The sequence below is a fragment of the Maniola hyperantus genome, chromosome 2 (genome assembly GCF_902806685.2).
Source record: "Maniola hyperantus chromosome 2, iAphHyp1.2, whole genome shotgun sequence".
NCBI classification, from domain to species: Eukaryota; Metazoa; Arthropoda; class Insecta; order Lepidoptera; family Nymphalidae; genus Maniola; species Maniola hyperantus.
The window spans coordinates 6311192-6339169 of NC_048537.1; the positions used below are offsets into that span (position 1 = coordinate 6311192).

Genomic DNA, 27978 nt, shown 5'->3' on the forward strand with positions numbered 1-27978 from the left:
AAAAGTGAAATGTAGAAAAAAATGAAAAAAAAGTGAAAAGAGACCATTCTCTTTGATGTCGTGCTGTCAAATAAGTTGGACACGAGTGAATTGGTTATATTTAAAAAAATAATTTAATAAAAAGTGGATGTGATTAAATATTATAACCATGAGTTATTCAAAATTTGATCTTACGTTTAAAATAGGCCAATATTTAGATAGGCATCTTGTGTTTCCCTTATTAGAGTTTTTGGCAGCAAAAGAGGTATACAATGATTTTAGTGAATTTGATAGTTATTCTTTATAACAATTAATATAGTTTAAGTTTACCATTTATTCCATCTCTGTTAGCCATTATTTAATTGGGTTTCTTGCATTATTCAAGTAGGTTTTTTGGGAAATTTGATAATTGCTAACCTTAAATTTTCAGACTTATGACCAATCAGAACTACTGCAAGCCAAGTTGGAAATCCTAAGTAAAACAAACATGATAGATTATGTTATCGATATCAGAAGGATGCTTTATCCTGATGAAGATACACCAGAGGTAAGTTTCTGTTAAATTCAGTAATTATATTCTTTTTCAGCAGTTATAATTATAATTTTTAAATTTTGTTTGATGTTGATAAAAAGATGATCTATTTTCTGTTAGATAAGAATAATTATTATCTTAATTTGCTAACAAACCTTAATTTATTATATAAATTTTCTTTCAGGAGATTAAATCAAGGAGAGGTGTAGTACTGTCACAACTTCAGGAACTGCAAGATGCTGTTGAGCCTGTCTTAAAACTTATGCAACGGGATGATGTTATGAAAACTGTGGAAACCATGAGAGATCCCAAAACTCTAATAAACTTTTTAACAACAAATAAAGAGTTTGAGGTATTTGACTGTATTCTATATTTACAGCCTACTTTATGTTCAATTTTAATATTTTAACTTATGTTTACATTATGGCGATCTAAAAAAATAATAGTAACCAATCATTCTCAAGCATGTGCATAGTCTATGATAATAATTAATAAAGTCATCATCACGATCAACCCATCGCCGGCGCTCTTCAGAGCATGGGTCTCGTCTCAGAGAGATAGAGGGTTTTTGACCATAGTCTACCACGCTGGCCAAGTGTGGATTGGCAGACTTCACACACCTTTGAGAGAGAACTCAGGCATGCAGATTTTACTCACGATGTTTTCTGTCACTGTTTAATAAAGTACATATAAGTATTGTATTCTCATTTTTTGTGCAAAGGATCAGCCTGGCTGTCCAGTATAGAAATGCAGCCAGTATTGGCATCATTCCACACAGGCATGATTTGTATAGAAATTAGATTAGGCTAGCTTTAAGTTTTATTTTAACACTAGCTTATTCCCGCGACTTCGTCCGCGTGGACTACTAACCCCTATTTCACCCCCTTAGGGGTTGAATTTTCTAAAATCCTTTCTTAGCGGATGCTTAGCTAATAGCTATCTGCATGCAAAATTTCAGCCCGATCCATCCAGTAGTTTAAGCTGTGCCTTGATAGATCAGTCAGTCAGTCAGTCACCCTTTCCTTTTATATATTAAGATTATTAAAAAGTACTGTTAATTAGATGAAGAATTTCTTTTCAGTTCAAAATTGAGATGATTGACAGCATGTATCAGTTAGCAAAATATCGCTATGAGTGTGGTAATTATGTTGAGTCATCATCATACCTTTACTTCTGCCAGCTAGTTATGTCACCCACCGATAAGGTTAGTGAATATTCATTATGCTTGAACAGTTCGCACATCGGTAACGAGAATGCTACAGTACAAAAATACCAATTTGAGTTAAATATACTATGAGAGAGGCAATTACAAATTTTATCTGCTAAAAATGACAATTATAGTGCAAATCCTCGCTGAGAGATACCGTTTTTCACTAAGGCAGCGTAAACAGCGTCACATCAAAATTAATACAGAACAAACATGCATTGTGTGCAGTTGTAGTAGTACTGTTATAATCTGTGTAACAACTCTGTTAAGGTAAGTAATTTTCATACATTTCTCCTTGCAGACTTGATGATGATCTGCCTTTACTTTTAAGGTTTATAATAACTAGTGGTTCGCACCAAACTAAGACTTTGCATCTTATGAGCTTGATGTTCAGTCTTCCCATAGATGTAACACTAATTGCCCCCTTAAATGCTTCTATTAAAAAACACTAATATAATAAGACTTTTTATTCAAAAAATCACAATTCAATAATTAGTTATTTGTAATTGTAATAATTTTTTCTATTAGCCCTATCTTCAAAACTAGGAACATTCTGTTGCTGTATCCTGAAAAGTATTTTTGTAGTGATGAAAATGATTATAATTTATATAATTACTCAAGAAAAACGTGTATGTTGCAGTACTTAATCAAGATACATAGTATTAATTTGTAGAATTTAATATGAAACTCATCATCATCATCATCAACCAATAGACGTCCACTGCTGGACATAGGTCTCTTGTAGGATTTTCCACACGCCATGGTCCTGCGCCGCCTGAATCCAGCGGCTTCCTGCGACTCGTCTGATGTCGTCCATCCACCTAGTGGGGGGTCATCTAACACTGCGTCTTTTGGTGCGAGGTCGCCATTCCAACACCTTGGGACCCCAACGTCTATCGGTTTTACGAACGATGTGCCCTGCCCATTGCCACTTCAGCTTCGCAACCCGTTCAGCTATGTTGGTTACTCTAGTTCTCCTACGTTTCCCATCGTTTCTGATTTGATCACGTATGAAACTCACTGTAAATATTTATAATTTATCAACTCACAATATTATATGATGTTCCATTATCAAGTTGTGGATGATATTGACTCCTGTGAACTTGGAGTTGAGTTATGACATTGAACCACTGTCCACAAATTTCACACTGGTACACAAGTGTTGGATATGCACAATTGTTTTCAACAGAGATCTTAGGCATAAAATGTCCTAGTTTGTATCTATAAAATAATATCTTTCATTATAGAGAGAGAGCCAGTGTTGCCAGACGTTATTTTATAAATGCTGAAAGTTTATCTGCTTATTGTCCTCAACTCAGGGAGGAACCATCAGCGACCATGAGGTTTGGATCATGGTGGCTTTGGGAGATAACAGGTAATAAAGGTCTAAAAAAATCTTACGTTAAAGTATGAAGTGCAATGCATGACGTGATTTCTAATAAGTACTATTCCGAAGAGAATAAAAAAATCTTTATACTTTGACGTAAGATTTTTTGCGCCTTTATTACCTGTTATCCCCAAAGCTACCATGATCCAAACTTTATAGTAGATGATCGTTCCCTCCCTATGTTGGGGGCAATACGCAAAGAAACTTTCAGCTTTTATAAATAACAAAGGTCTGGCAAGCGCTGGCTCTTAGTCCATTAGCAAAGAGATTCAAAATGTATAAATAACTAAGGCTCACCTATGATTATATAGCTGATCATAGTTCCTAAATTTGCGATCACAAGCACTGCAAAGTAACAGCTTAGGCAATGAAAATTGGTAACACATTTTTACCCACAGACAAGACAGCCAATGTTGCTCTGCAGTTTTGTAACATGTAAATACAATATCACATGCATTGCATTCGAAATTATTTATCACTGAATGCATTTTAGCGTGTCGTAGCAATCTAGGTATACATGTGAACACTTTTTCGCAAAATTCGCATTGTAACAGTGACGAGGTTTTAATTTCCTGGACCAAGTCAATGTTATTTGAGCTACAGCACTGGTTTGCATGCTCATGGGCTAAATCCTGTCTTGGCCAGACCTGAAAGCATTCAGTGCACGTCCAAACTAACTGCCAACGCGGTTGTGAATCTAGACTTGCATGTCTTACAGAAAAATGTCTGCGTAGGCCAGTTTCATAAACGAAACTCTTTCCGCATGCATTGCAGAGATACGACCGTAATGGTTTTGGATTGATCATTTCCAATATTTCTTTCTTTTTAGTATAATTTAAAGTTCTATTAAGCATATGAATGTTTTCCATTATTAAAGCATTGTTTTTATTTACTTTTTCTAGACAACATTCTAAAGGATCCATTCCATCAAACATTTTTTTATCAAAATGGGATTTATTTGTATATAATTGTGGCATTATGTACTCATTTTGCCTCTTGTCGCTAACTTTTGATTGTTTGTTTAGGGCTTCAAAATGATTCTTATACATATTTAGCTGACTATTAGATTCATCTAAATTAGCATTCCTTGTGTGATAATTTTCTTTTATGTCTTGTATGTGACTATTTTTATTCAGAATACTGCTAAGGTATTTGTCTGCATAATCTACTACCTTAAAGCAGGAATCTAAATTTAAGGGGCTAAAATTATTATCCGAAACCATTTTCACGATTAGGCGAGGTTTACCTTTTTCTTTCTTTTTCATTTCGGTTTTACCATCTTGCCAATCACTAAATATAATGTCAGACACATCTTTGTCATTTTTTCCAATAGTAATCTGTAAAGTTTTATAGTTATTCTCTTCTTCAATCTTATGAACAATTATTTTTGCTGACATCTTGTTATTTGTGACAATAAAACTATAAGTATTGTCATTTTGTCATTTATTTACGTCATATATTTTTTATACAAGAATCGAAAAAGAGGTTGAACTGCCATGCTGTGTTTATATTCTCTTTGAGCAATGCGAGACGCAACTTCTTGCCCCTCCCCATAGTTCACTATTGCACTGTATCTGGCATCGTCTATTTTGCATATCTTACTAGTTCAAGTGTGCCTTAGATTAACTAATGGTTTGGCTACGGTTCTATCGAACTACACCACTTGAATTTAGTGAAAAAAGACACTTCGCTTACCTACCTACCTACCTCGTGCAAAAGCGTCTTAGCAATCAACTGAGAAAAACGAGCCCAAGCCAAAATACATATATTGTTGGAATTATAATTTAATTGTATTATTCCAGAACTATTTATCGGTTCTATGGGGTAAACTAGCCAGTGAGATACTGGTCCAAAATTGGGATGGTGCCCTGGATGATTTGACAAAGTTGCGCGAGTTCATTGACAACGGCGGCGGGGGCGCCACTGCCAGCAACATGCACGCGCTGCAGCAACGCACGTGGCTCGTGCACTGGTCGCTATTCGTGTTCTTCAACCATGTCAAGGGCCGCGACCTCATCATTGAGATGTTCCTGTACAAACCTCTGTGAGTGCTCTCTATAAGTTTTGAACTAGCCAGTGAGTTCACTTCATTGACAACAACGGCCCTGGCGTCACTTTTAATAAAACTTTCAAATATCTCTCTAACGTTGTCTGACAACAGTAGTGTACTTGTAATATTTACTTTTGCTTTTTAAGGATAAAAAGTGCCCTATATGCTCCAGAATGCAATTTACGAGTATATCTGTGCCAGATTTCGGTTTTTCGGAAATCCGTGAAATAGTAACTAACAGACATACAGATATTTAATAAATCTTCCTAGTGTAGTTTTTGAAATCACCCTAATGATTGCAAAATGCTATAAGAGACGCTACATTTAAAAAAAAGGTATAGTAAAATGTATAATGTTTTTGCAGGTATTTAAATGCTATCCAGACAATGTGCCCGCACATTCTCCGCTACTTGGCCACCGCCGTCATTATCAACCGTTCGCGCAGAAACGCCCTCAAAGATCTCGTCAAGGTCATTCAACAAGAAGCGTACACTTACAGGTAACCTAACAGTAAAATTAACGAGTTAGGTTTTACATTAATACATATATTCATTTCAGTCATCAAAACTTTAATTGTTATGAATAACGTAGGTAGTAGTCTTCTACATGATCAAAAGCTACCCTATATGTATGATGTTTGCTGATCTACCCACATCAAACGGATTTGTTGTTGGTATAATGTGTGCCAATCTGCACTTGGCCAGCGTGGTAGACTATGGCCGAAACCCTTCTCACTCTGAGAGGAGACCTGTGCTCTGTAGTGAGCCAGTGATGGGTTGATCATGATAATGATAATGTGTGCAATAAGGGTAAATTTTCACAATCCAGATATTATGTAACAATAAACATTGTTATATTATATTATACTAGCTGATACCCGCGTAGATTTTTGCTTGAGCTTAGCATTTTACCGTTTACAATGGTTGTCAACCATTTACGTGCTTGACGGTGATTGATGCGATTTTATATTTTTGCTTGATGCGATGGTTTTTGCTGGTTCGAGATATGAGAAAAGTGCCGTATGCTTGATCACGCAATACAAACGACTTGACAGTGTCGGAAGCCCTTTAGGCTCCGCATCGAACAGACTTGTCGTTGGTATAGGTATATGTGCGATAAGCTTCATTGAAGAATACTAGATTCTGTATTGATGACCGTAAACCAAATGTTATTGTTTTGTTTCGTTTCCCAGGGACCCAATAACGGAGTTCATTGAGCATCTCTACGTAAACTTCGACTTTGAGGCCGCGCGGAGGAAGTTGAACCAGTGCCAGGCTGTTCTCTTGACAGACTTCTTTTTGATCGCCTGTTTAGAAGAGTTTGTTGAGAACGCTCGCCTCATGATCTTCGAAACATTCTGCCGTATACATCAAGTAATCAGTATTGGGTATGAATTTCACCTTTTTTGTTATTTTCAGCATCTGGAGCAGTTTAGAATGTGCTTAATAATAATTGTGACTTTGTAGATGCCAAATGGATATACCGATTTTAATGTGATTTTGTTAATTTACGAGATCAGGTTTATCTGGGATGATTGTTAGCTGTTTTTTCAGGATCTGATAGACTCACGGCCTAATAAAAAACACTTCAGTTCAGTTTACAGTATCCGTATTGCTGGTTGGCCTTGTTTGAATCAATTATTTCTGTAATCAATAAAAAATCTGGTTGGTCTACAAATTCTAATCTGCAATATGACAGATTTTTATGCATACTCCAGATCTATTTTTGAAGCGAAGCTCGTAACAGACCAATGGGGCTTAATTCGCAAATAGTGCATATACATCATTGGTTGAGCATATTATTGTTGCATTATGTTATATGAGTGAGCAGGACAGATCACCAGATTGTATATACACTGCGTAAGAAGCTTCACTTCTGTCGGGTGTCACAAAGCCTCTTACGGTTTATTTCCGTTTTTCAGAATGTTAGCAGAGAATTTAAATATGCAGCCCGATGAAGCAGAGTGCTGGATCGTGAATTTGATCCGTAACGCGCGTTTGGATGCGAAGATCGACTCAAAGTTAGGTCACGTGGTAATGGGGGCGCAGCCACTGTCGCCCTACCAGCAACTGGTTGAGAGGATCGACTCGCTGGCGGTGCGGTCGGAAGCTCTCACGTCGTTAGTGGAGAGGAAACAGAAGACTCGCAACCAAGATGTAAGTTTTATTGGTCCGGGTCCCTTTATGCTATGAAGCAAAGATATAATAAAACCCCAGAAAGTAGCTTAGGTGTTAATTAATTTATCACTAAGGTTACCTTACCTGAATTTGTTTGTTTCAGATTCGTTGGGGAGCACAAGAATTTTAAGCTAAGAAGTTTCTTTACGAAATATTTTTTTTGTAAATGAAGCATTTTAATAAATATATACCTGAATATGTTTTTTTTACAACTTAACAACGTGATGATGCAGTCTATAGTCCCTAAGAAATGATGTTTGGGAAAGGTATGATATGACCATAGTGTTAGGATTTAAAATTCTTAGACATAATATGATAATCCTGCAGAATGAAGCGAAGAAGTTTTTTCTGTTATTTTGAACTCACCTTCATTTACTTTGACATACTTACCTAATAGGTATAATGAAAAAAACAATTCAGAGAGCACTGGTGGCAATATAACCAAGTAAATAAAGCTAGAGTTCTCAAAAAATATACTTTTCTCTGGTACTAAAACTGGGAGTTAATATGTAAAACTTCCAAAGAAAATCCGCCTTACTTGATTCGTGATTATAGTAATGAGAATAAAAAATAACCATCACATTTAAAATTTTATTTTCTCATTTTACATACAACTATTCTACAGGTTTAATTGTAATAAATCTAGATAAAATGAAGGCAACCATTACCGTACAGGATACAAATATAACCACGAACATGTAGAATGTATCTTCTGAGAATACATCTGTAAATGCAGGTATTTGATTATAAATCTCTTCTACGACATGGAGGTTCCCCTTGGTGGATTTTGTCATATTTGATTACTTCTTTCTACCTTTCTTTTCTGATTTTGTTGTTATGGTAGTGGATATTTGTACAGCGGGTGCCAGTGGTGTGATATGCTTGTTTAATAATTGTAGTAGTTCTAAACAAGTGAGGTTGCCACTTCTGAATGTTACTTTCTTTATATTAGCAGTTTCTGAAAAAATCAAGATTATCAGTTAATAATATAACAAAACAATTGTTTTAAAGAATCCACATTTGCTGCAGTTATTCAACTTATTTCAATGAACTTTAGAGCACAGATATAACTTTATTTTTTGAGATGGATATAGAACACTTCTGTCCTGGATAAACAAGACATCAAAGGGATTTTTATAAATCTCGACTCTAGTATCATAAGGTCGGATGTGTACTTCCGACCAAACTCACTTTTTTACATAAAGGTAATGAGCATTTCGGGCTCTTTCTGCCAAGCTGACACCAGTATTTCTATCTCTTTTCGTTGCAAAGATAAATACATGCATAATGTCGTATCTGAACACATTCTAAAAATTTGGAGAACCATAATTATATTTTTTGACTTGCGTATGTATGCACCAAAGCAATGGAGAAAAATTATAGGTGTATTTTGAGTTCGACCATTATGCTACGAAATAAGTTTATTTGTCATACTAGCTGGTACTGCAGTTACGCACTTCTGCTTCTAAAATATGTAATAATTTTGTTAGGTAAAATCACAACAGATGTTATGCTTCGAATTTTTTGTATTAATATTTGGACTGTGAATCATTTAAGACTTTTTGCCTTGTAATATAAATAATTTTGCAATAAAATTCATGGAAGTAAGTTGAAATAAAGCTTTTTTTTGTGACTACATTAAAGTTGATGTGATTAATAGGTAAGAGATCCATCCTATTTCACCAAAATTTTGGACTAAACTGCGGGAAAAAAGTAAAGAGCCAGAATAAAGCTGAAGACATTTTGAAAATGTAGACTAGAAAATCTTTTAGGACCACGAAAATCACACCATGGAAATCTAAACATATATTATAATAATACCCCACTAAGCAAAAACCGTGCATTTATGGTGTTTTTTATGAATCATAGTTCAAATCATCAGTTCAAAAATTTATTGCCCTAGTTTTTAAGGTAGCCTTAAAAATGAGAGTACCTTCAATTTTTTTCTTCTTTGCCCGTCTTATAATCGACCGAATTTGATATTAATCGAGAGCAGAAATTATAAGGCACCTACAATATGTGATGATAGTGATTCTAACGAAACATTCCTAACTATAGGAAGCTTTAGATTATGTTAATTTAAATATATATGTAGTATAAATTAATTTATTAATTAAACAACTAATAAAAGTGAAAGTAAAAAAATAAAAAAACCTAACTAAAACACGAAAGAAACAGTTTAAAAAAGTATCTGTTAAAAAAAACAGTCGGAACAGAAGCAATGGAATTTTCAAAAAAGCAGAAAGTATTTTTTTTATTACAAAAGTGGCAATGCCGGATTTGACTAACAGTAAATCCTTATACCTGCGTAGTTTCTGCACCTTAAAAACGATTCATGATGCTACCAGCAGTGTTGCTACTTTAATGTAGCCTGAAAACATCAGCTGCAGCGGAAGGAATAAAACAGTATCTTATTTCATATCTTATTTATACAGTTGTCTTATTTCATTAATCTACTAGAGAAGAAACAAAGTATTCTCGAAATTGTTAAAGAATTGACTTTGTGGTCTGATAATTGTGTCGGTCATAATCGGAGCATGATAATCGTTATGGCTTACTTATGATTAATATAAGGATTACCACACTAAAAGGTGATAAATCACAAGCTTTATGCTAAAATGCAACATGTACCTACGTGGAGTAAGATGTAATCCATGCACAAATAGAAAAAAAGGGAACAGCTGAAAACAATGCAGATTACTAAACTAAGAGATTGGTCACAGTTTACAAGAACATGCGAAGGAAACAAAACTTTTTGATAAGTTTGATTTGGCACTACAACATATTTTTAAAGACCACATCCCTTTACAAAGGTGATATATCAGGACCGTTTGTTATACCAAAAAAAAAATAAGAACGGCGAGGATTTTCAGATTTCGGAATATATTACCTGGGTACAACTAACGCAATAATGCTGGGTGTTATTATTTTATAAAAACTACTTTAAAGAAGACTTTTTTGTATTTCATTAGTAAGTTATAGGTACATATAAACTTAAAATTCTTCCCCGCTTTCGCCCAATATACGACATAATGAGAAACCATTATCCACAATAAAATATAACCAATTTTTGCAGTAGGTACCTGCTGACCTCCATTCTTACTTTACGTACCTAATCATTATAAGGAAAATCAGGCTATGTTGGCATGTTTTAGATTTCTATATTGATGTAACCGCAATGTATGCAATTCCACAAAAAAATTTTGGCCCACTGTAGGTTTCTAATTACTTTGTATTTTTTTTCCAATTTTTGGCCGTTGTTTTTAATTAATGGGCTTTATTTGTGAATTTGTAAATGTTATTTTCATTCATTCAGAAGTCACAAGGTTTACACGGATGCAATGGTCAATCGGGCGAATGCAATTATTATGTTTCAGATCTAACTAATCAGTTTCAGAAAAATCAGATAGGTACATTGTTGCTATCTCACAAAACTCCTAAATGATTTTTGTGAGATAACTACTGTGATCTTTTGTCCGAATATTACTTATGTATAATCAGTTAAGACGTATTATGAAATATTAAGTAATAGATCCGACTTTTATTTCAAATTTGTAATAGTAAAAATTGCAGCCATAAAGTCGGTTTACAACTTATGCACACAATTTTTTAGCACAGTTACGAATATTACCAGCATAAAGTCGCATATCGTCCATTTTGAAGAAATTGTGAGTTTATATTTTATTTATTAATGATAAAGTATTTCTAGTAATGGTTAATGATAGATACAGTTAAGTGTTAAATATTACAAAAACAACTGAAATTGTATCTCTAGTAGTTTAGAAATTATGACCCGATTTCCCTAGCATTTTTGTTTTGGCTCTCCTGAAAAGTAGCAAAAATCCACATCCGACCTTATGATACTAGAGTCGAGAAATGTGTATCTAGTTATGTTGTAGGCACTAGGCTAGTGAATAACTAGTTGATTTATCCTGGCTTCACAGAGGTCTTAAGTACTTATTTGTTTAAAGCAATCTTTGTGATAACTATTTGGAGGAGGAGGGATTATCCATACTAATATTATAAATGCGAAAGTGTGTCTGTCTGTCTGCTAGCCTTTCATGGCCCATCCGTTCAACCGATTTTGACGAAATTTGGCACAGATATAGCTTGCATCCCAGGGAAGGACATAGGCTACTTTTTATCCTGGAAAATCAGAGTTCCCGAGGAATTTTTAAAAACCTAAATCAACGCGTACGAAGTCGCGGGCATCAGCTAGTATCAAAATAATTGTTTAATTTAATTAGAAGTAAACAATAAACTTACCAGCAATTGATGGTACAATGGTAATATCAACTGTTGGTTCACTGCGGTCACACACAATTTCAGTTTTAAGAGCACAGTTAGGATTTGATAAGCTTATTTTTGGTGAACTCATATAATGTAAGAAGTTTCTGAAAATAAAAATTGTACAGTACTAGGTATTTCAATTTGCGAACTAGTTGAACACAAATAGGTAACGATTGATATAAATAGAACATAATATTTAGGGTAGGGTAGGGTAACACAAACGTATATATGCAATCAAATCAAATTCTATTAATTACCTTGTGTGTATTACATTATCACCAAAGGGATCAAACTTTACAGTTATTCGTTTAGCAGCTTTAAGATTAACAGCTCGTAATTGCTTTCCGATAGCGGACACAACACCCCCAGATCTTCGTATAGTACCGCTGTACGGGATAGACATAATATTATTTTCTTTCTGGAAAAAGAAAAATCCGGGAAATATATTTTCGACCATAAAGTACAAGATTTTACACCATAAACATTTTTTATTTTTTTTAATCTGACTTTACGGGTCTGGATTCTAGCTTACTGTAAACTGCTTGAATCTCATAGCGATTCCACATGCTTGCGACAAGCATTGGGCAAGCGTGTGGACAACTGTTTGCGTAAGCTTGTTATCGCTTTGAAGTGCTTGTCGTTCCATCCGATAGATTGCAAGCCAAGACTGTAAAATAGTACTCTGTGGTGTTTGCCGATGCTTGGTATATACAGTACGCGGTAGAAAATTACGTGCATTCACCTTTAGAAAGATATAGTTATTGGTTTTGTAGAGCATTGTCTCTGTCGTTGAGACCGACAAAACGTCACATAGGTATGACTGACAGAGACAACGCTCTACAAAGTTAAAATGTTATTCTAAAGGTCAATGATTACAGATTATTATCTGCCACATACAGTATGTAGTTTGCCGCGAGTGTCTAGGAAACCATCAATGTTGAACAAACGGGTGGGACGTGGGACCTACTCAAAAAGATTTGAATCCAGAGCTGCAAAGCAAGTTGAAAACAAGTTATTGGTCTGTGATTCTTGTTGAAATTTTAATCGGTGGTTGAAATGTCAAAATAGCTGGCTAAAGGCTAAATGTCAATTTGCAACCTAACTAAATGCCTAAAGTGCAGTTTACAGCCACATTAATTTAATCGCATTGTTACAATTTTAAACACGAGGGCTTTGTACATTCTTATTTTCAAGCTTTTGTTTATTTAATCATTTGCCGAGATGTACCCCGTTGGCCAACGTAAGCTTGTAGTCTTGATATCGTTACAACCACGAGTCAGCTAGGCAGCATCATCCTTTGTTTGACTGGCCTAAATAATGTCCCCACTCCCTACGGGCATATTATTGACTAACGAGGCCTAATTATCACATTTCAAGTTGAAGTGTTGTGTGTGTAAAGAGAATAATGCAAAGGTTAGTTTATTGTCTTAGCTCCAGCGGGGGAGACGAGTGCTGGTGCCGTGAGTGTGTCCGGAGCCGTGAGTGCGGCGGCGGGCACCACGGGCACGGCCACGGGCGCGCCTACCACCGCGCCGGCCTCAGGCAGCTCTCCAACCGGCGTGACGAGCGGCACGCTCGTGTCCCCTGTCGCAGCGCCGCCGCCCGACCTGCCAGTGCTCACCTGCCCGCGCCGCCCCAACCTCGGCCATGAGGGCCGGCCGATCATGCTCCGAGCAAACCATTTTCAAATATCAATGCCGAGAGGATTTGTGCATCATTATGATGTTAATATACAACCTGATAAGTGTCCTAGAAAGGTATGTTCAACATAGTTTACTTCATCAAATTTATATATTTTATTTTCCAAATTAACATAGAATAATTAAAAATACAATTTTTCATATTAAAAGTATTAAAAATAATATAGTGTAAACAAGTTGAATAAAATAGAAGAAATTCATTAATGTAGAGAAAACTTTAAGACATGGCAAGACTGATAATGCTGATTTTATATGGTATTGAAATATAAAACTGCTCTGCTTTTCAGTAGTTCTGCAACTACTCATTATTAATTCATTTCAGGTAAATAGAGAAATTGTTGAAACTATGGTACATTGTTACAATAAAATATTTGGTGCTCTAAAACCTGTGTTTGATGGTAGAAACAATTTGTATACAAGAGACCCCCTGCCTATTGGCAATGACAGAGTCGAGCTTGAAGTTATTTTGCCAGGAGAAGGAAAGGACAGAGTGTTCCGAGTTACTATTAAATGGGTGGCACAGGTAAGAAATACATTTATATTTTACAAATTCAGTATGATAGTTTAATACAGGTTACAGTGTAGTCAATATGCTGTACAATAGGAAAAAGTCTTTTATTTCTGTTTTAGAGAATGTTCTATAGAATAGAATAGAATAGAATGTTTTTTTTTTATTCATGTAAACTTGCTTATGAATAGTCAGGTAGTTTTAATTTACCATGTTGTGTTGTGTTCTATATGTAGCTGTGATACTGATAACAGATAGCCTTTTTATTTGAATTACTTATTTGTTAATAATAATCGTGCAAAAGATTACTAATGTGTTAATATTTTAATTAACAACCAACTTGAACTTGATAATAAATTTTCCTGAATGAGATAGGTACCTATTTATAGTTATTCTAAATTAACTGATTTGAATATTGAACCATAGGAAAGAATTGGTATTATTACATTATTATAGCCATATTAATAAACAATATTAAAACTACAATAGATGATGCATATGTGGGTTTGTGTAGATTTAGGTTTTTAAATATTCTGTGGGAACTCTTTGATTTCCTGGGATAGAAAAATAGCCTGTCACTAAACTCATGGAAAAAACCATGTTGATCTGTTGATCCATTGTTGCATGATTGAAGGAAACCCCAATAAACAAACCTACTTTCACATTCATAATATTGGTAGAGATACAATACTATACTTTTACTTAAGTATGTCTATTTATATGAGTTTCTGATCAAATATTTCAGTAGTTCTATATTGTCGGAGTAAATAAGTTGATTCGGCAGAAATCAATGTTATGTAATAATAATAATAATCAGTATGTACTTATTAACAGGCCTGAAGGATAAAGAACACTTTATTGAATTATGCTCATGTTGTGAAGTGAAGGTCATAAAATGAACAATTCGCTATCACCACTTAAAACTCACTACACCACCCATATCTACAAAAGTCTATTAATTTGCTATGTGAGCATGTTGATAAATAGTATAATTTGAGATATAGATTATATTTCATATAAACTAAGTATCTATATGCTTTTATTGACCTATATTCAATAACATATAAAAATTAATGTTTGTGTGTTCATTTGTTATGTATGTGTTCCCACATTCATCCAATTGAATTGAAACTTTGTACAGTTGTTGTTATTGTCTGTACTGTACTTGTGTGAAGGTTTCTGTCATGGTACCAGGAATGTACCACAGGTAGCATGCAAGTTGCATTATAACACAATATGCCAGACAGCAACTATTTCAATATAGGAAAACCAAAAATGCATTAAAAAAGTTTGTGTTAATTACTATGATAGATATTGTTACACGTAGGTTAACGATTATTATATTTTGTCAATTAACAATTGCTATGTTTCCCTAAAAATATTTTCCTGTACAAAGTGTATGCTGATGTATGAAATATTTTGTCACTATTCACTGTTAGAATATGAATCCTATTAAGAATAATAGAAAATTTACAATAATAATAGTAACCACGTGATATAAATTCATAGAAACATACAATTCTCATATCAGTTTTCCTCATTAGGTATCGTTATTTGCACTGGAAGAGGCGCTAGAAGGTCGTACGAGACAGATTCCATATGATGCTATACTGGCTCTGGATGTAGTCATGAGACATTTGCCCTCGATGATGTACACTCCGGTTGGAAGGTCATTCTTTTCATCTCCTGAAGGATATTATCACCCCCTGGGGGGAGGTCGGGAAGTATGGTTCGGTTTCCACCAGTCTGTGAGACCTAGTCAATGGAAAATGATGCTTAATATTGATGGTATGTTTCTTAACACATTAAAAATTCTTGAGAATCTTAATATGTAATTACCAATTGATATAATAAAATGCGGAACGGTAATAGCCTGATGGTTAAGAATTCGGTCTCCTATTCGGTCGGGGATTCGATCCCAGGAATTCACCTCTTAGCTATGTGCGTTTTAAGAAATTAAGTATCCCTTGCTTTAACAGTGAAGAAAAACATCGCGAGGAAATGTACACGCGTCAGAGTTCTCCATAATGTTCTCATGGGAGACACATGCTCAGTAGTAACAAAATCCACATTTGCCCACAATTTAGCAAAATATTTTTTTTTTTTTAAACAATCTGTGTGCGTTTATTTCTACTTTTGCTTTGCACAACATTGAACATTACATTATGGAGATAAAGTTCAGTTTAATTTAGAACATAATTAGATTAAACTAGATAATGCCTGTGACTTTGTCCATGTGATTTGGTTTTTAAAACCTGTTGGAACTCTGATTTTCCAGGATTAAAAGTAGCCTATGTCTGTTCTCAGAACGTGAGCTTACTCTGTACTCAATCTGTTAAACGGATGGGCCGTAAAAAGCAAGCTGACAGACAGACACACTTTCGCATTTATAATATTAATATATGGATGTTTCATTTTCCTTGGACTCTGCTGCAGTGAGTCTTGAGCCTGAGATCAATCTTTAGACTAAATAAGTAAAATAAATGTTTGTAACTATTCTGATTGATAAATAATATAATAATTACTCTTACAGTGTCTGCAACTGCCTTTTACAAAGCACAACCTGTTATAGAATTTATGTGTGAAGTGTTAGATATAAGGGACATTAATGAACAAAGGAAACCACTGACTGATTCACAAAGAGTGAAGTTTACCAAAGAAATCAAAGGACTCAAGATTGAAATAACGCATTGTGGCACCATGAAACGGAAATACAGGGTGTGTAATGTCACACGTAGGCCTGCACAGATGCAATCGTAAGTGATACAGAAAAATAAAAACTTTAAAAAAAATACCGACTCCAATTACCAGAAACACTCACTATTTTCTTATTTCCTGAGCACTCGAGATGACACGCACGAAGCTGTGCTATCAATATAATTAGCTATGATATTAAAATTATGATTTTCATGAGGTTACATCGAAATAATCAGAGAATCAATGCCTTGCCAGTAGCTAAAATATCAGAACTTATAAAGTAGATTATTATTTGTAAAAATTACACTATGTGAAGTGTAATACAGATATTTGATTTTAGTTTCCCTCTACAATTGGAGAATGGACAAACAGTTGAATGTACTGTAGCTAAATATTTCTTGGATAAGTATAAAATGAAACTCAGATACCCCCACCTGCCGTGTCTGCAAGTAGGACAAGAACACAAGCACACGTACCTGCCGCTCGAGGTGTGCAACATTGTACCTGGACAGCGATGCATTAAGAAACTAACTGATATGCAGACGTCGACTATGATTAAGGCTACCGCGAGATCGGCTCCCGATAGGTAAAAACTATGAACTAGAAAATTACTTTTTTTAAATACTAAGTCATGAAAACTATAATTATAATGTGTGTAAGTTGATCTAATTTGTGGAAAATGATGGAATGCTAGATGGGCAGCCTTATAAATATTTATTACTAATCTAGTCGCCTGTATGTTTGTTTATCACAGGGAGCGTGAGATCAACAACCTGGTGCGACGCGCGAACTTCAATACGGACCTGTATGTGAAGGAGTTCGGACTCACCATCTCCAACAACATGATGGAGGTGCGCGGCCGCGTGCTCCCGCCGCCCAAGCTGCAGTACGGCGGCCGCGTCTCCTCGCTCGGCGGACAAGTAAGCGGACCTCAGTGCTCTCTGGTCTCAGCTTAGAGAGATCCTTCATACCGTCGGTCCACGGAGACGTCTAGACATTCAAGGAGTTCGAGCTCACCACCTCCAACAACATGATGGAAGTGCCCTGCCGCCGCCCAAGCTGCAGTACGGCGGCCGCGTCTCCTTGCTCGGTAGATAAGTGAGCAGACCTCAGTGCTCTCTAGTCACAGCCTAAAGATATACATCATACAGTCGGTCGACGGAGACGTTTAGATCCTAGACAACAATCCTGCTGAGTCACAGAGGCAAGGATTATACCGACTTGCAGAAGTCGGTAGAGCAAACTTTGTTTTTCTTAGTAGTGGATCAGTCGGGTAATGTAGGCGCTGCGGCCGTGAAGCCGACTCAGCCCGTAAAAATCAATGGCGTCATCTCACTGTAGTGTTTCAAGCTGTGCTCTAGTTGAGCGTCAGGCAGAATGGGGCGTGAAGCAATCGTCTCATAGTTCAAACTATACAAGCGGCCTGAGTGGTAGAGGCTACGTCCAGAAGCTACACTTTCACTTGCTGTAACTACAGAAGCAGAAAAGTCGAGTTATCGAGTAGTTCTGCTTAGAACAGGGAATTGTGAACCAGATTCATTTGACTGCATTCAAGGTAATTTGCTGGGCATTCTAGAGTAATCTAGAGGAAAATGGATTGTGCAGTACCCAGACAAGTTGTCAAGGCCGGATTGTCGAGCCGAATATTGTAGTTAAATTGATTGACTTTTTGTTATATTTTTCACACAGCAGGCATTGCCGAACCAAGGCGTGTGGGACATGCGGGGCAAGCAGTTCTTCATGGGCGTCGAAATCCGAGTGTGGGCGATCGCGTGCTTTGCTCCTCAGCGGACTGTCAGGGAAGATGCATTAAAGTAAATAAATATCCTGGACATTTTATTTATTTATAATAACGCAAACACGCCTTGTTCTTTTTTAGCAACAATATCTAATATTTGCCACAGATAATAAAAAATAGTAAAATATACTTCAAAATAACTTCAATTAATTACTAGCATTGTCTCTTCAGCATCGAACTGTTGAACTATGTCGCTTGTTTTTGTTCTATGGATCTTGTCATCTTTTATTTGATCTTGTAGAGAAAGTTCGAGCTCTCTCGATCGCCCTCTGAGTGACTCTGAGCAGGCCCATAGCGACCATGTATTGAATTCGCATCACTAGCAACACGCACTGTTCGAATACGCACTGATTTTCTGGCACTGAAGAATTTAAGACAAGAAGAAATCTCAAAAGTTGCCCAGCTGAGTTAATTGAAAATAGTAATATTTGGTGCCTTATTTAGACCCAGAGTAACTGACATAGCGTAACGGTTCGAAAAACGGAAAGACATTGCGGTCCCAAAGTGCTAGAATAGCGACCATGCACCGGAAAGCGCCGCCGATGGATTTAGACGACGTAAAACCGTGGCGCGTGGAAGTCATTACAAGACACCTATGTCCAGCTGTAGAAGTGTGTCAGTTGACGATGATGATCCATGCCTTATGTTATCGATGTTTCCTTGTCTTGGCAGGAACTTTACGCAGCAGCTGCAGAAGATCTCGAACGACGCGGGCATGCCGATCATCGGGCAGCCCTGCTTCTGCAAGTACGCCACGGGGCCGGACCAGGTGGAGCCCATGTTCAAGTACCTCAAGTCCACCTTCGTGCAGCTGCAGCTCGTCGTCGTCGTGCTGCCCGGCAAGACACCGGTTTACGGTTAGTGAGCTTTCCAACAACTTCCGATAAGAAGGCTATGTATTCAATCCAATGTATGTGTGTACGTATGTTCGTGATTTTCTTAAAAACCTTTGCACCAGATTTAATGATTTTTTGACTAACGTAATATATAGCTATACTTTTATGATACATAATTAAGTTATATCTACAAAATAAAAATTATTTTTTAAAAACAAATTAATACAGTCACAATTAATCCAAGTTCCTGAAACCTGTATCATGATATCGGAAAGCACTACATATTATTCACGGCAAATCATCTATATGAAGAACGTAAAAGGAGTATAATTTCTCCACAGCCGAAGTGAAACGAGTGGGCGACACGGTACTCGGAATGGCGACGCAGTGCGTGCAAGCCAAGAATGTGAACAAAACTTCGCCGCAAACGCTTAGCAATTTGTGCCTCAAAATTAATGTCAAGCTCGGAGGTATCAATTCAATTTTGGTGCCATCTTTACGACCAAAGGTTAGTTTTTAAATATGAATCGGAATTTCGAAGCTCATGTACTTTTTTTTTACGGTTGTTTGTTTGAGAGAGAAGCAAGAAATAGCATTATGAAATTCATTGAAAAAATATCAAAAACTAGATGATGCTCGCGACTTCGTCCGCCTGTATTTAGGTTCTTAAAAGTCCCGCGGGAATTCTTTATTTTCTGGGATAAAAGTATCCTATCCCGGGATGCAAGCTCTATCTGTACCAAATTTCGTCAAAATCGGTTGAACGCAAGGGGCGTGAAAAGCTATCAGACAGACAGACACTTTCGTTTTTATGATATTAGTATGAATATATTAATTCCGACTATTCGAAAGTACTTGTAAAAGTTTATTCGAATAAAAAAGTTTTTTTTTTATTTTTTTTTCAAAACTAAACTAGCTAAGACATCACAACATTTGTTTACCTTTTTTTAGTCCGGATGCATTATATAAAGTATAAACTCTCTCTTCAGGTGTTCAACGAGCCGGTGATATTCTTAGGCGTGGACGTAACACACCCGCCAGCGGGAGACAACAAGAAGCCTTCTATCGCCGCTGTGGTCGGCTCCATGGACGCGCATCCCTCGCGATACGCGGCCACCGTGCGCGTGCAGCAACACAGGTAACACACACACGCACACAATCCCACACAATCCCACACATACTCTCCCATATACAGTGCATACATTTTGAGAAAGCACTCGCCATATTATTTGCTCTACTGTCATGTCATGTCAAATGTACTTTTTTTAGTCCTTAATCTAAGGGTAAACCGTAGGTCGATTTCGTAAAACCTGCATCAATCATTATAACATCCTAACTGTTGTAATTGCCTGAATTTGTGTGATTCTTGTTGCAACAGTGCATTGTTGCCAATAGTGAGTGAGCGTCAACCAATCACGAGGTGATAGCGATCGTGACATTATAGCTGTCATTCTACACACTTACACACACACGCTCGCACTTATTCTGTTCGCATATTTGTGCACGTTATAAACTTAACATGATTCCGTTAATACCGTTCGTTTATTACGACATTGGTCGTTGCAGACAAGAGATCGTGCACGAGATGAGCAGCATGGTGCAGGAGCTGCTGATCATGTTCTACAAGAGCACGGGCGGGTTCAAGCCGCACCGCATCATCATGTACCGCGACGGCATCTCCGAGGGCCAGTTCATACACGTTTTGCAGCACGAGCTTACTGCCGTGCGGGAGGCCTGCATTAAGGTACAGTCACGGTATATACCGCCGAGTTTCTTGCTGGTTCTTCTCAGTAATAAAGTCATTTCGAACCAGTGCTGGATGCATTTGATGATTCAAAATTACTTGTAAAAATTTAATTAAATAAAAAATATTTTTAATTTATTCTATTCTATATAGAGACAGGCAGTAGTCCGACGCCTTTAATCTCGTGGTAAATGACGACCACTTCAACATAGGGCCCTAACTACGTGCCAGTTCGAGTAGTTTCTTTGTCCCGCACTTACCGCAAGATTGCTCGGTCTAGACAGCTTCGCCGAACCTATTTTTTTTTAATATAGCGAACAAACGAGCAGGCCAGTAACCCGAGGTTTACCGTCTTGTGATTACCCGTCGCCTATGAACAATTGCAGCACCTGCAGAACTACCACTGCGTTTTCGGCCTTTCAGGAATTTGTTGATCCGCTTCTTGATAAACCCTATATTGTAATCCAGTGGGAACACTGCTCAAGGGAGTTGGTTCCACAGTTTGAATTTGTGTGGAAAAAAGATCTGGCCCAACAGATAGATATCTTTACTCTTTGGTACGGTCATGTGTATGCATAGGGTGAGATGTGTGAGCGCCGAGCGGTGTTTGCTTATGGCACTGTTGTCTGTCCGCAGCTGGAGGCGGAGTACAAGCCCGGCATCACGTTCATCGTGGTGCAGAAGCGGCACCACACACGGCTGTTCTGCGCCGACAAAAAGGAGCAGTCGGGCAAGTCGGGCAACATCCCCGCCGGCACCACCGTGGACCTGGGCATCACGCACCCCACCGAGTTCGACTTCTACCTCTGCAGCCACCAGGGCATCCAGGTACCTCTCGATCCTCCTAATCCACCAATCTAGATCCGTTTATATATCCGTATTTTATCCGTTGGTATGTTAAGGGCTTCCGAGATAGTCAATCATCATCAATCATCAATCACCGTCAAGCACGTAAATGCTTGACTCAAGCATCAAGCAGACGGTCAAATTGCTTAGCTCAAGCAAAAATTTGCGGCGCGCGGCGGGCTCTTATTTCGTCTCGTTACTCTCTGTATTTCGTTCAAAGAACGCCATACATTTTGTCTTTACGAGGTACTTGCTAGTTGCTACATCAAGACCATAACGCAATGCTTTATTAAAGGGCACCTCCCGGCCGTCGCACTACCACGTGCTGTGGGACGACAACCACTTCGGGTCCGACGAGCTGCAGTGCCTCACGTACCAGCTCTGTCACACCTACGTGCGCTGCACGCGCTCCGTCTCCATCCCGGCGCCCGCCTACTACGCGCACCTGGTCGCCTTCCGCGCGCGGTACCATCTGGTGGAGAAGGAACACGACTCCGGGGAAGGCAGCCACCAGTCCGCCTGCAGCGAGGACCGCACGCCCGGCGCCATGGCCCGCGCCATCACGGTCCACGCGGTCACCAAAAAGGTTATGTACTTCGCTTAAGGGGGTAGGATAACTTTTGGCCGGTCTCGTCAGATTCTGAATAGTGCTTGTCAACTTGAGTTGCAGTTTTACACCGATACAATATTTTGTTAGGACAGTCTTCTCCGTCGACGAGGCATGACGTTGATTATACACGGTGCCTTGTTAGTGACATAATCAAACCAGTTAAAAGACGCTAATATCTATTAGTAACAATAAAACTGCCACTTTGTATAAACCGTGACTTATGACCATGGTTTTGGTTGCTAAATATAATAAGGATCTTTGTCACCGACATGCAATTAGAGTAATATGAAGCGCTAAGCAATTTGTAATTTTTTTAATTTTAAGTTTTAACAAATATATGATTGATAGAAATAATACAAGTGGCAACATTATGAATTATAATTTATTATGCTTAATTAATTGAAATTGATAAAATATGATGAAGATAAATAGTATTTTTAAATATCGTTCTTCCAATCCATACTAATATTATAAATGCGTGTGTCTGTCTGTCTATCTGTCTGTCTGCTAGCTTTTCACGGCCCAACAGTTTAACTGATTTTGATGAAATTTGGTAAAATGTTAGCTTAAATCCCGGGGTAGGACATAGGCTACGTTCCCACGGTTCCCATTTTTAAAATATCTAAATCCACGCGAACGAAGTCGCGGACATCATCTAGTTTTCTATAAATTAAACTTATTGTAAACCTTAAACTTGACGTTGCAAATCATGGTTCGTATCGTATATTACGATAATTGTCTGTAACTTATTAATAAAAATCTATATTTCGTAGCTTGTAAACCATGTATATAATAAAAACTGATATTTGACGCGACCGACCAACTTTATGTAAAAAAGCTGCTATTTATAAAGGCAATTTATACATAACTATATACATATGTAAAAGACATCCGTAACCATATGAGTCTATCTACTAATATTGCATATTTGTATTCATTTAGATCTCATCTTTACAAGCATTGCTTGAGTTATAGTTTACAGTGTCATCTTATGCTATATTACGCGTACAATCTGAGAAAGAAATAGCCATATTTGCATGGAGCAAATACTATATAGAGGTTTTTCTCCGACTGTACGCATAATACATATGTTTGTGCAATGCCCCTTGTATACATTGGCCCAACGCTCAGTGAACGTGTACACGGCCATTTGGCGTACATGTATTTTCCGCGTGTGACCAGGCGCTAGCCGATTGGTGTAGGATTTCATACACAGATCAAAGGATCTTAGCGCAATTCTCAAACGACGTTTACTCGTGGGCGACACTCGCCGAGCACGTTGGGCCACCGTGAACGAGGCTGTAGACATTGGGTAGCTTTTCTCGAATGGTTGCTACAAACAAGCAGCAGGGAGACTCTGCTGTAACTAAACTAGTTGACATTTATCGGCCATCATGTTGTGCTCGCAACGTTTCATCTTCATACAAAACACATTAATGATTTGATAGCGGGAATTGTACAATAATGGGTCGCTGAGTTTTGTATGGTGATGAGCGATAACAGATCACACACCTGTAGGGCGATTGTCTAAAACCTGCATCAATCATTATTACAATCTCAATTGTTCTGATTGGCTGAATATGTGCGATTCTTGTTGCAACAATGTATTGTGGCCAATAGTGAGCGAGCATTAACCAATCAGAGATGATTACCGCGGTAGGGCCACCGAGTTGCTAAATGTCAAAAAAGTTACAGCTTATCTCCCAGATAGGTTGGTGAGTGAGCATGACAGTCAATATTGTTAGGAAGTTTAAAATACAGTTTGTATTGTGTAGTTTAGTGTAAGATTTCCCAGATTTTTCTAATCAAAGCATAGAAATACCAATTTTATGTACATAGACTTTCACAAAGAGAAATGATTTTTATAGCGAAATTTTTCAGGCAGATTGGTTGTAATCACCCAACTGCTCCTTTGTTGTTGACTTATATTTTGTTAAAGATGAAGCGATATCCTATAACTGCAATGGACTCGAATAATCCTCGAGTTAATGTAAACTAGTTGCGTTGTATACTTAAACTGATCTCACATTACAGCGTATGTGCCCGCAAAGAATTCATTTTCAGTTTTGGAAATGCGTACTGATTTCCATGGTCAATATTCGGTATTTAGAAATTTCGTCGCATGCGGTTGTTCCTGTAATATGCGATCAGCATTATTCGCTATTAATGCTCAATAATAATACATTTATATAATTGGCTATAAAAAATACAATATACATATCCAAGGGCATAAGTAATTTCGGTTGTACATACGCATTTACTTTGGTATATGAAGTCCCTAAGATTTGTCATTTACTTAGCTATCCATAAACAGCTACTATGGTATTATTATATTTTAAACAGTAATTTAATTAGTATATACATAGTTACTTGATCTGGTCGCAAATTACGAGACGAGCCGCAATTATGTAATGGCAGATCCAAGCTTTCCTTCGGGTCCTGTTATGAAAGCGTATGACTCTATTTAACCACACAACTACACACGTACCTACAAGCATACATAGGATTTCTGTACCTACCTTGCGCAGACGATATGACGGTGTTACTAGTCTATGACAGTTTGACGATTGACGATAATGTGTGTGTGTGAGTGTGACACGTAACTGTTCACGGGTGATACGCTCTGAACGAGTGTTCATGCAGGATATGGACAATATATAATGCGACGCCATTCTTCTGTCCTATAGGACTATTCCATACCCGGGCTTAACGTTGACAATGATCGCGCAAAAGATGCTAGTTATCTATATATATAAAAGGCAAAGGTGACTGACTGACTGACTGACTGACTGAATGACTGACTGACTGACTGACTGACTGATCTATCAACGCACAGCTCAAACTACTGGACGGATTGGGCTGAAATTTGGCATGCAGATAGCTATTATGACGAAGGCATCCGCTAAGAAAGGATTTTTGAAAATTCAACTCCTAAGGGGGTGAAATAGGGTTTTGAAATTTTGTAGTCCACGCGGACGAAGTCGCGAGCATAAGCTAGTCTAAATATATAAAAGGAAAAGGTGACTGACGCACAGCTCAAACTACTGGACGGATCGGGCTGAAATTTAGCATGCAGACAGCTATTATGAAGTAGGCATCCGCTAAGAAAGGATTTTTGAAAAACAACACCTATAAGAGGGTGAAATAGAAGTTTGAAATTTGTGTAGTCCACGCGGACGAAGTCGCGAGCATAAGCTAGTCATTTCATTAAAACTATAACGGTTCTGTCAACAGGCACTTTTGTATGAAAATGACTTGCCGTGATCAATCCCTTTAATATTTAACGCTGAGTTTTTAATTCAAAAATTTACATGAGGATTAACTAATTGAATCTTGAGGCTCCATCGAATTATTATATAAGATTATATTAGTTTAATCTCCACATAAGTTCATGCATCTGTTTCGAGCAACTCGTAGGGGTCACCTGAATTCAAAATATTCTGACAGAAAAAAAAGGTGCACGCAACGTGCTTGTACTAAATTATTACAACAACATACCTTTTCCAATAAGTCACTTATTGAAATTTTGATATATGTAATATGTATCATGTTTTTATTTTATTCGAGTAATTGTATTTGAATAATAATTTAAATATAAGTAATTTAATACATAAATCGAAGATTCTAAAAGTTACACGCATTCGATATTGTTGCTTTAACACGTGTTATATTGAGCGTCATATAACGAGTGGCTTAATATTATAAACTAATTAAGTGTATATTACATAAGATTAGATGTAGAACTCTATCGTACTCAACAACCTTCAACGTCTTACACAATAAATGCCCATATCTATTATGTCGAATATTATATTTTATCTTTAAATGAATTTTATACAAGGGAAATCAGCGTTAGTCTAGTGAATAGGTGACAAATTATGTAATTTGTAAGTTAAGTTAATGACGAATGCGTTGTGCGAATGCTGTTTTAATCAACAAGGTTCAGATGGTCAATAAATACGCTATGTTGGTGATCCCATTGCAAAAAGATTTTTGTTGTGAACGTTTAATTGATAACAGTAACAATCTGTCCAATCTAGTGCATTGCCTTACTTACTAATCTCTATGTGAAATGACTACATACTAAAAGACGACGGCCTGCCCGGCTTCAAGAAAATGGTCGTCGGTTTTGAATTTGTAGATATACAAACGATCAAATGCAAGTTTTGTCTGGCAACTTCTGACTTAATGGAAACTATACAGGCCAAAGCCGGCGCTTTGGCCTGTATAGTTTCCATTAAAATTGGATGCTTTGTTCACCCCAAAAATAAAGTAATACTCTATCAAGTTCTCATACACACTTCCACAATTTTATCTACTTATATCACGAGCATATCTGAATCCACTGAGTACGAATTTTGATAAAGTATTATAATTGATATACCTTGATCTTGTAAAAAAATTACAGTGATATTTAATAAAATTCTTTTATACCTAATCAAATAAGACAATTATTGTTAAAACAACAGTCCCAAACCGACAAATGTTTTTTTTTCTTCATCTATTTATATTTTTTGATCAAACTCTTCGGTACAAGTTATTATTTTAGCTACACGGATGTGGTTGTTTTTATTTAAGTTATAACCACTTATAAAAGATACACGAAAAAAGTATTTGCCTACTTCATTTAACTAATAATAATAATTTTTATTTTACTATCAAGTGTTTATGTTATGAATCATGAATAGATACGAACGATACGCGATACGTTTTATATTAATAAATAATAAATGAAATTGATCATTAAGAGCTTTGAAAAATAGTTTTTAATTAATACTAATATATAAATCAATATACAAAGTAATACTTAGTTTGTGTAAGGTAAAGTTAAATACCTCGTTTAACTGCATGATGTTCGCTTTAATTTTTTACGCAAGTGTGCTTCAAGAACTTGCTTTATCTAGTGGCGTATTATATTATAATGGCGTATATAGATGTAAAATAGATTATATCGTCGCTTTTGATGTTGAGTTTTGTGTGCAATCGATTAGCGCCATTTTAGCAACACCTGCCTATTGATTCGCTGACTCAGTGTATGACACTGAATGATAGCCACCAAGCTCATTTCACATTTATTTTTTATCCATTGAAGGTTTTCTACGAAATAATATTTTGATATCACTCCGAGCTCGGTGGCTATCATTCCGTGTTAAACACCGAGTGCGAATCACCCCGCAGGTGCACCTCGGATCGTAGTGTCAAGCGATGGACACGCGCCACCGAGTCGTAGTGCCATTGCGTCTGCGGACGTTTGTATTGTACTATAGCTTGGATATGTACATAAACCAATGAAGTATGATATTTTTCGCGTTACAAAATACTAAACTTCACTAGCGTGATTTCGATGACATCTGTCAGAGGGCCCAAGCTATATTCCTAGTCTCTCCTTTCACCAAAGGTTGTCTGGTGGAGCTTTATGCAATAGGCCACCTTTTGCATGTTTTTAGTTTATAGTTTCTTTGTTATATCTTTGTTTTTTTTTCTTGTTTTGTTTGCAATGAAGTTTTCTATCTATGTATCTAAATATTTATATTTTACGAACTGTATTATATTATTATGATGGTGCTTTCATGTTCGTGGCATACGACGGCCACTAGACGGCAAGTGCATGAATGTA

At 36.9% G+C, this 27978-nt stretch overlaps 5 protein-coding genes across 6 annotated transcripts; 2 read left to right on the forward strand and 3 right to left on the reverse strand.

The window, feature by feature from the left end:
* Positions 1-37: 37 nt before the first annotated feature.
* eIF3e (eukaryotic translation initiation factor 3 subunit e) lies at positions 38-7528 on the forward strand. The gene is made up of 9 exons (XM_034974363.2): positions 38-244; positions 410-526; positions 696-863; positions 1593-1715; positions 4908-5149; positions 5520-5654; positions 6348-6542; positions 7077-7311; positions 7436-7528. The coding sequence occupies exons 1-9, from the start codon at positions 149-151 to the stop codon at positions 7460-7462; spliced, it is 1338 nt and encodes a 445-aa protein (XP_034830254.1). The 5' UTR covers positions 38-148; the 3' UTR covers positions 7463-7528.
* Positions 1818-4701, reverse strand: LOC117987379 (zinc finger protein 883-like). The gene is made up of 3 exons (XM_034974382.2): positions 3403-4701; positions 2768-2939; positions 1818-2284 (listed from the first exon to the last, which is right to left on the reverse strand). The coding sequence occupies exons 1-3, from the start codon at positions 4500-4502 to the stop codon at positions 2261-2263; spliced, it is 1296 nt and encodes a 431-aa protein (XP_034830273.1). The 5' UTR covers positions 4503-4701; the 3' UTR covers positions 1818-2260.
* Positions 7529-7909: 381 nt separating the features above from the next.
* Positions 7910-8126, reverse strand: LOC117987453 (uncharacterized). The gene has a single exon (XM_034974473.2). It carries the CDS (start codon positions 8124-8126, stop codon positions 7947-7949), a length of 180 nt encoding a protein of 59 aa, XP_034830364.1. The 3' UTR covers positions 7910-7946.
* On the reverse strand, positions 7910-12099 carry mRpL53 (mitochondrial ribosomal protein L53). Its single transcript, XM_034974432.2, has 3 exons — positions 11880-12099; positions 11599-11726; positions 7910-8290 (listed from the first exon to the last, which is right to left on the reverse strand). Exons 1-3 carry the CDS (start codon positions 12077-12079, stop codon positions 8133-8135), a joined length of 486 nt encoding a protein of 161 aa, XP_034830323.1. The 5' UTR covers positions 12080-12099; the 3' UTR covers positions 7910-8132.
* Positions 12100-12711: 612 nt separating this feature from the next.
* AGO1 (protein argonaute-2) lies at positions 12712-26272 on the forward strand. Of its 2 annotated transcripts, none has more exons than XM_034974328.2 (14): positions 12712-12862; positions 13054-13379; positions 13645-13845; positions 15375-15618; positions 16364-16586; positions 16868-17113; positions 17282-17447; positions 18217-18341; positions 18998-19182; positions 19503-19669; positions 20151-20299; positions 20728-20905; positions 21542-21733; positions 22047-26272. In XM_034974328.2, exons 1-14 carry the CDS (start codon positions 12844-12846, stop codon positions 22353-22355), a joined length of 2730 nt encoding a protein of 909 aa, XP_034830219.1. In that variant the 5' UTR covers positions 12712-12843; the 3' UTR covers positions 22356-26272. The 2 variants fall into 2 exon arrangements, with proteins under 2 accessions (XP_034830219.1, XP_069359139.1); XM_069503038.1 differs by having other exon boundaries at positions 18220-18341.
* The last annotated feature ends 1706 nt before the right edge of the window (positions 26273-27978 follow it).

Excerpts from the sequence above, each read along its gene's own strand:
- LOC117987379 (XM_034974382.2), bottom strand. The coding sequence starts at position 4,502 with ATGTCAGCAAAAATAATTGTTCATAAGATTGAAGAAGAGAATAACTAT. Across the intron at positions 2,940-3,402 it reads GATCAGCTATATAATCATAG|ATACAAACTAGGACATTTTA; the intron begins GTGAGCCTTAGT and ends ATTATTTTATAG. Across the intron at positions 2,285-2,767 it reads ATGGAACATCATATAATATT|GATACAGCAACAGAATGTTC; the intron begins GTGAGTTGATAA and ends AATACTTTTCAG.
- eIF3e (XM_034974363.2), top strand. The coding sequence starts at position 149 with ATGAGTTATTCAAAATTTGATCTTACGTTTAAAATAGGCCAATATTTA. Across the intron at positions 527-695 it reads CTGATGAAGATACACCAGAG|GAGATTAAATCAAGGAGAGG; the intron begins GTAAGTTTCTGT and ends ATTTTCTTTCAG. Across the intron at positions 864-1,592 it reads CAACAAATAAAGAGTTTGAG|TTCAAAATTGAGATGATTGA; the intron begins GTATTTGACTGT and ends ATTTCTTTTCAG.
- LOC117987453 (XM_034974473.2), bottom strand. The coding sequence starts at position 8,126 with ATGACAAAATCCACCAAGGGGAACCTCCATGTCGTAGAAGAGATTTAT.
- mRpL53 (XM_034974432.2), bottom strand. The coding sequence starts at position 12,079 with ATGGTCGAAAATATATTTCCCGGATTTTTCTTTTTCCAGAAAGAAAAT. Across the intron at positions 11,727-11,879 it reads GATAATGTAATACACACAAG|AAACTTCTTACATTATATGA; the intron begins GTAATTAATAGA and ends TTTTATTTTCAG. Across the intron at positions 8,291-11,598 it reads CATTGTACCATCAATTGCTG|AAACTGCTAATATAAAGAAA; the intron begins GTAAGTTTATTG and ends TGATTTTTTCAG.
- AGO1 (XM_034974328.2), top strand. Across the intron at positions 13,846-15,374 it reads CTATTAAATGGGTGGCACAG|GTATCGTTATTTGCACTGGA; the intron begins GTAAGAAATACA and ends TTTCCTCATTAG. Across the intron at positions 19,183-19,502 it reads CGGCAAGACACCGGTTTACG|CCGAAGTGAAACGAGTGGGC; the intron begins GTTAGTGAGCTT and ends ATTTCTCCACAG.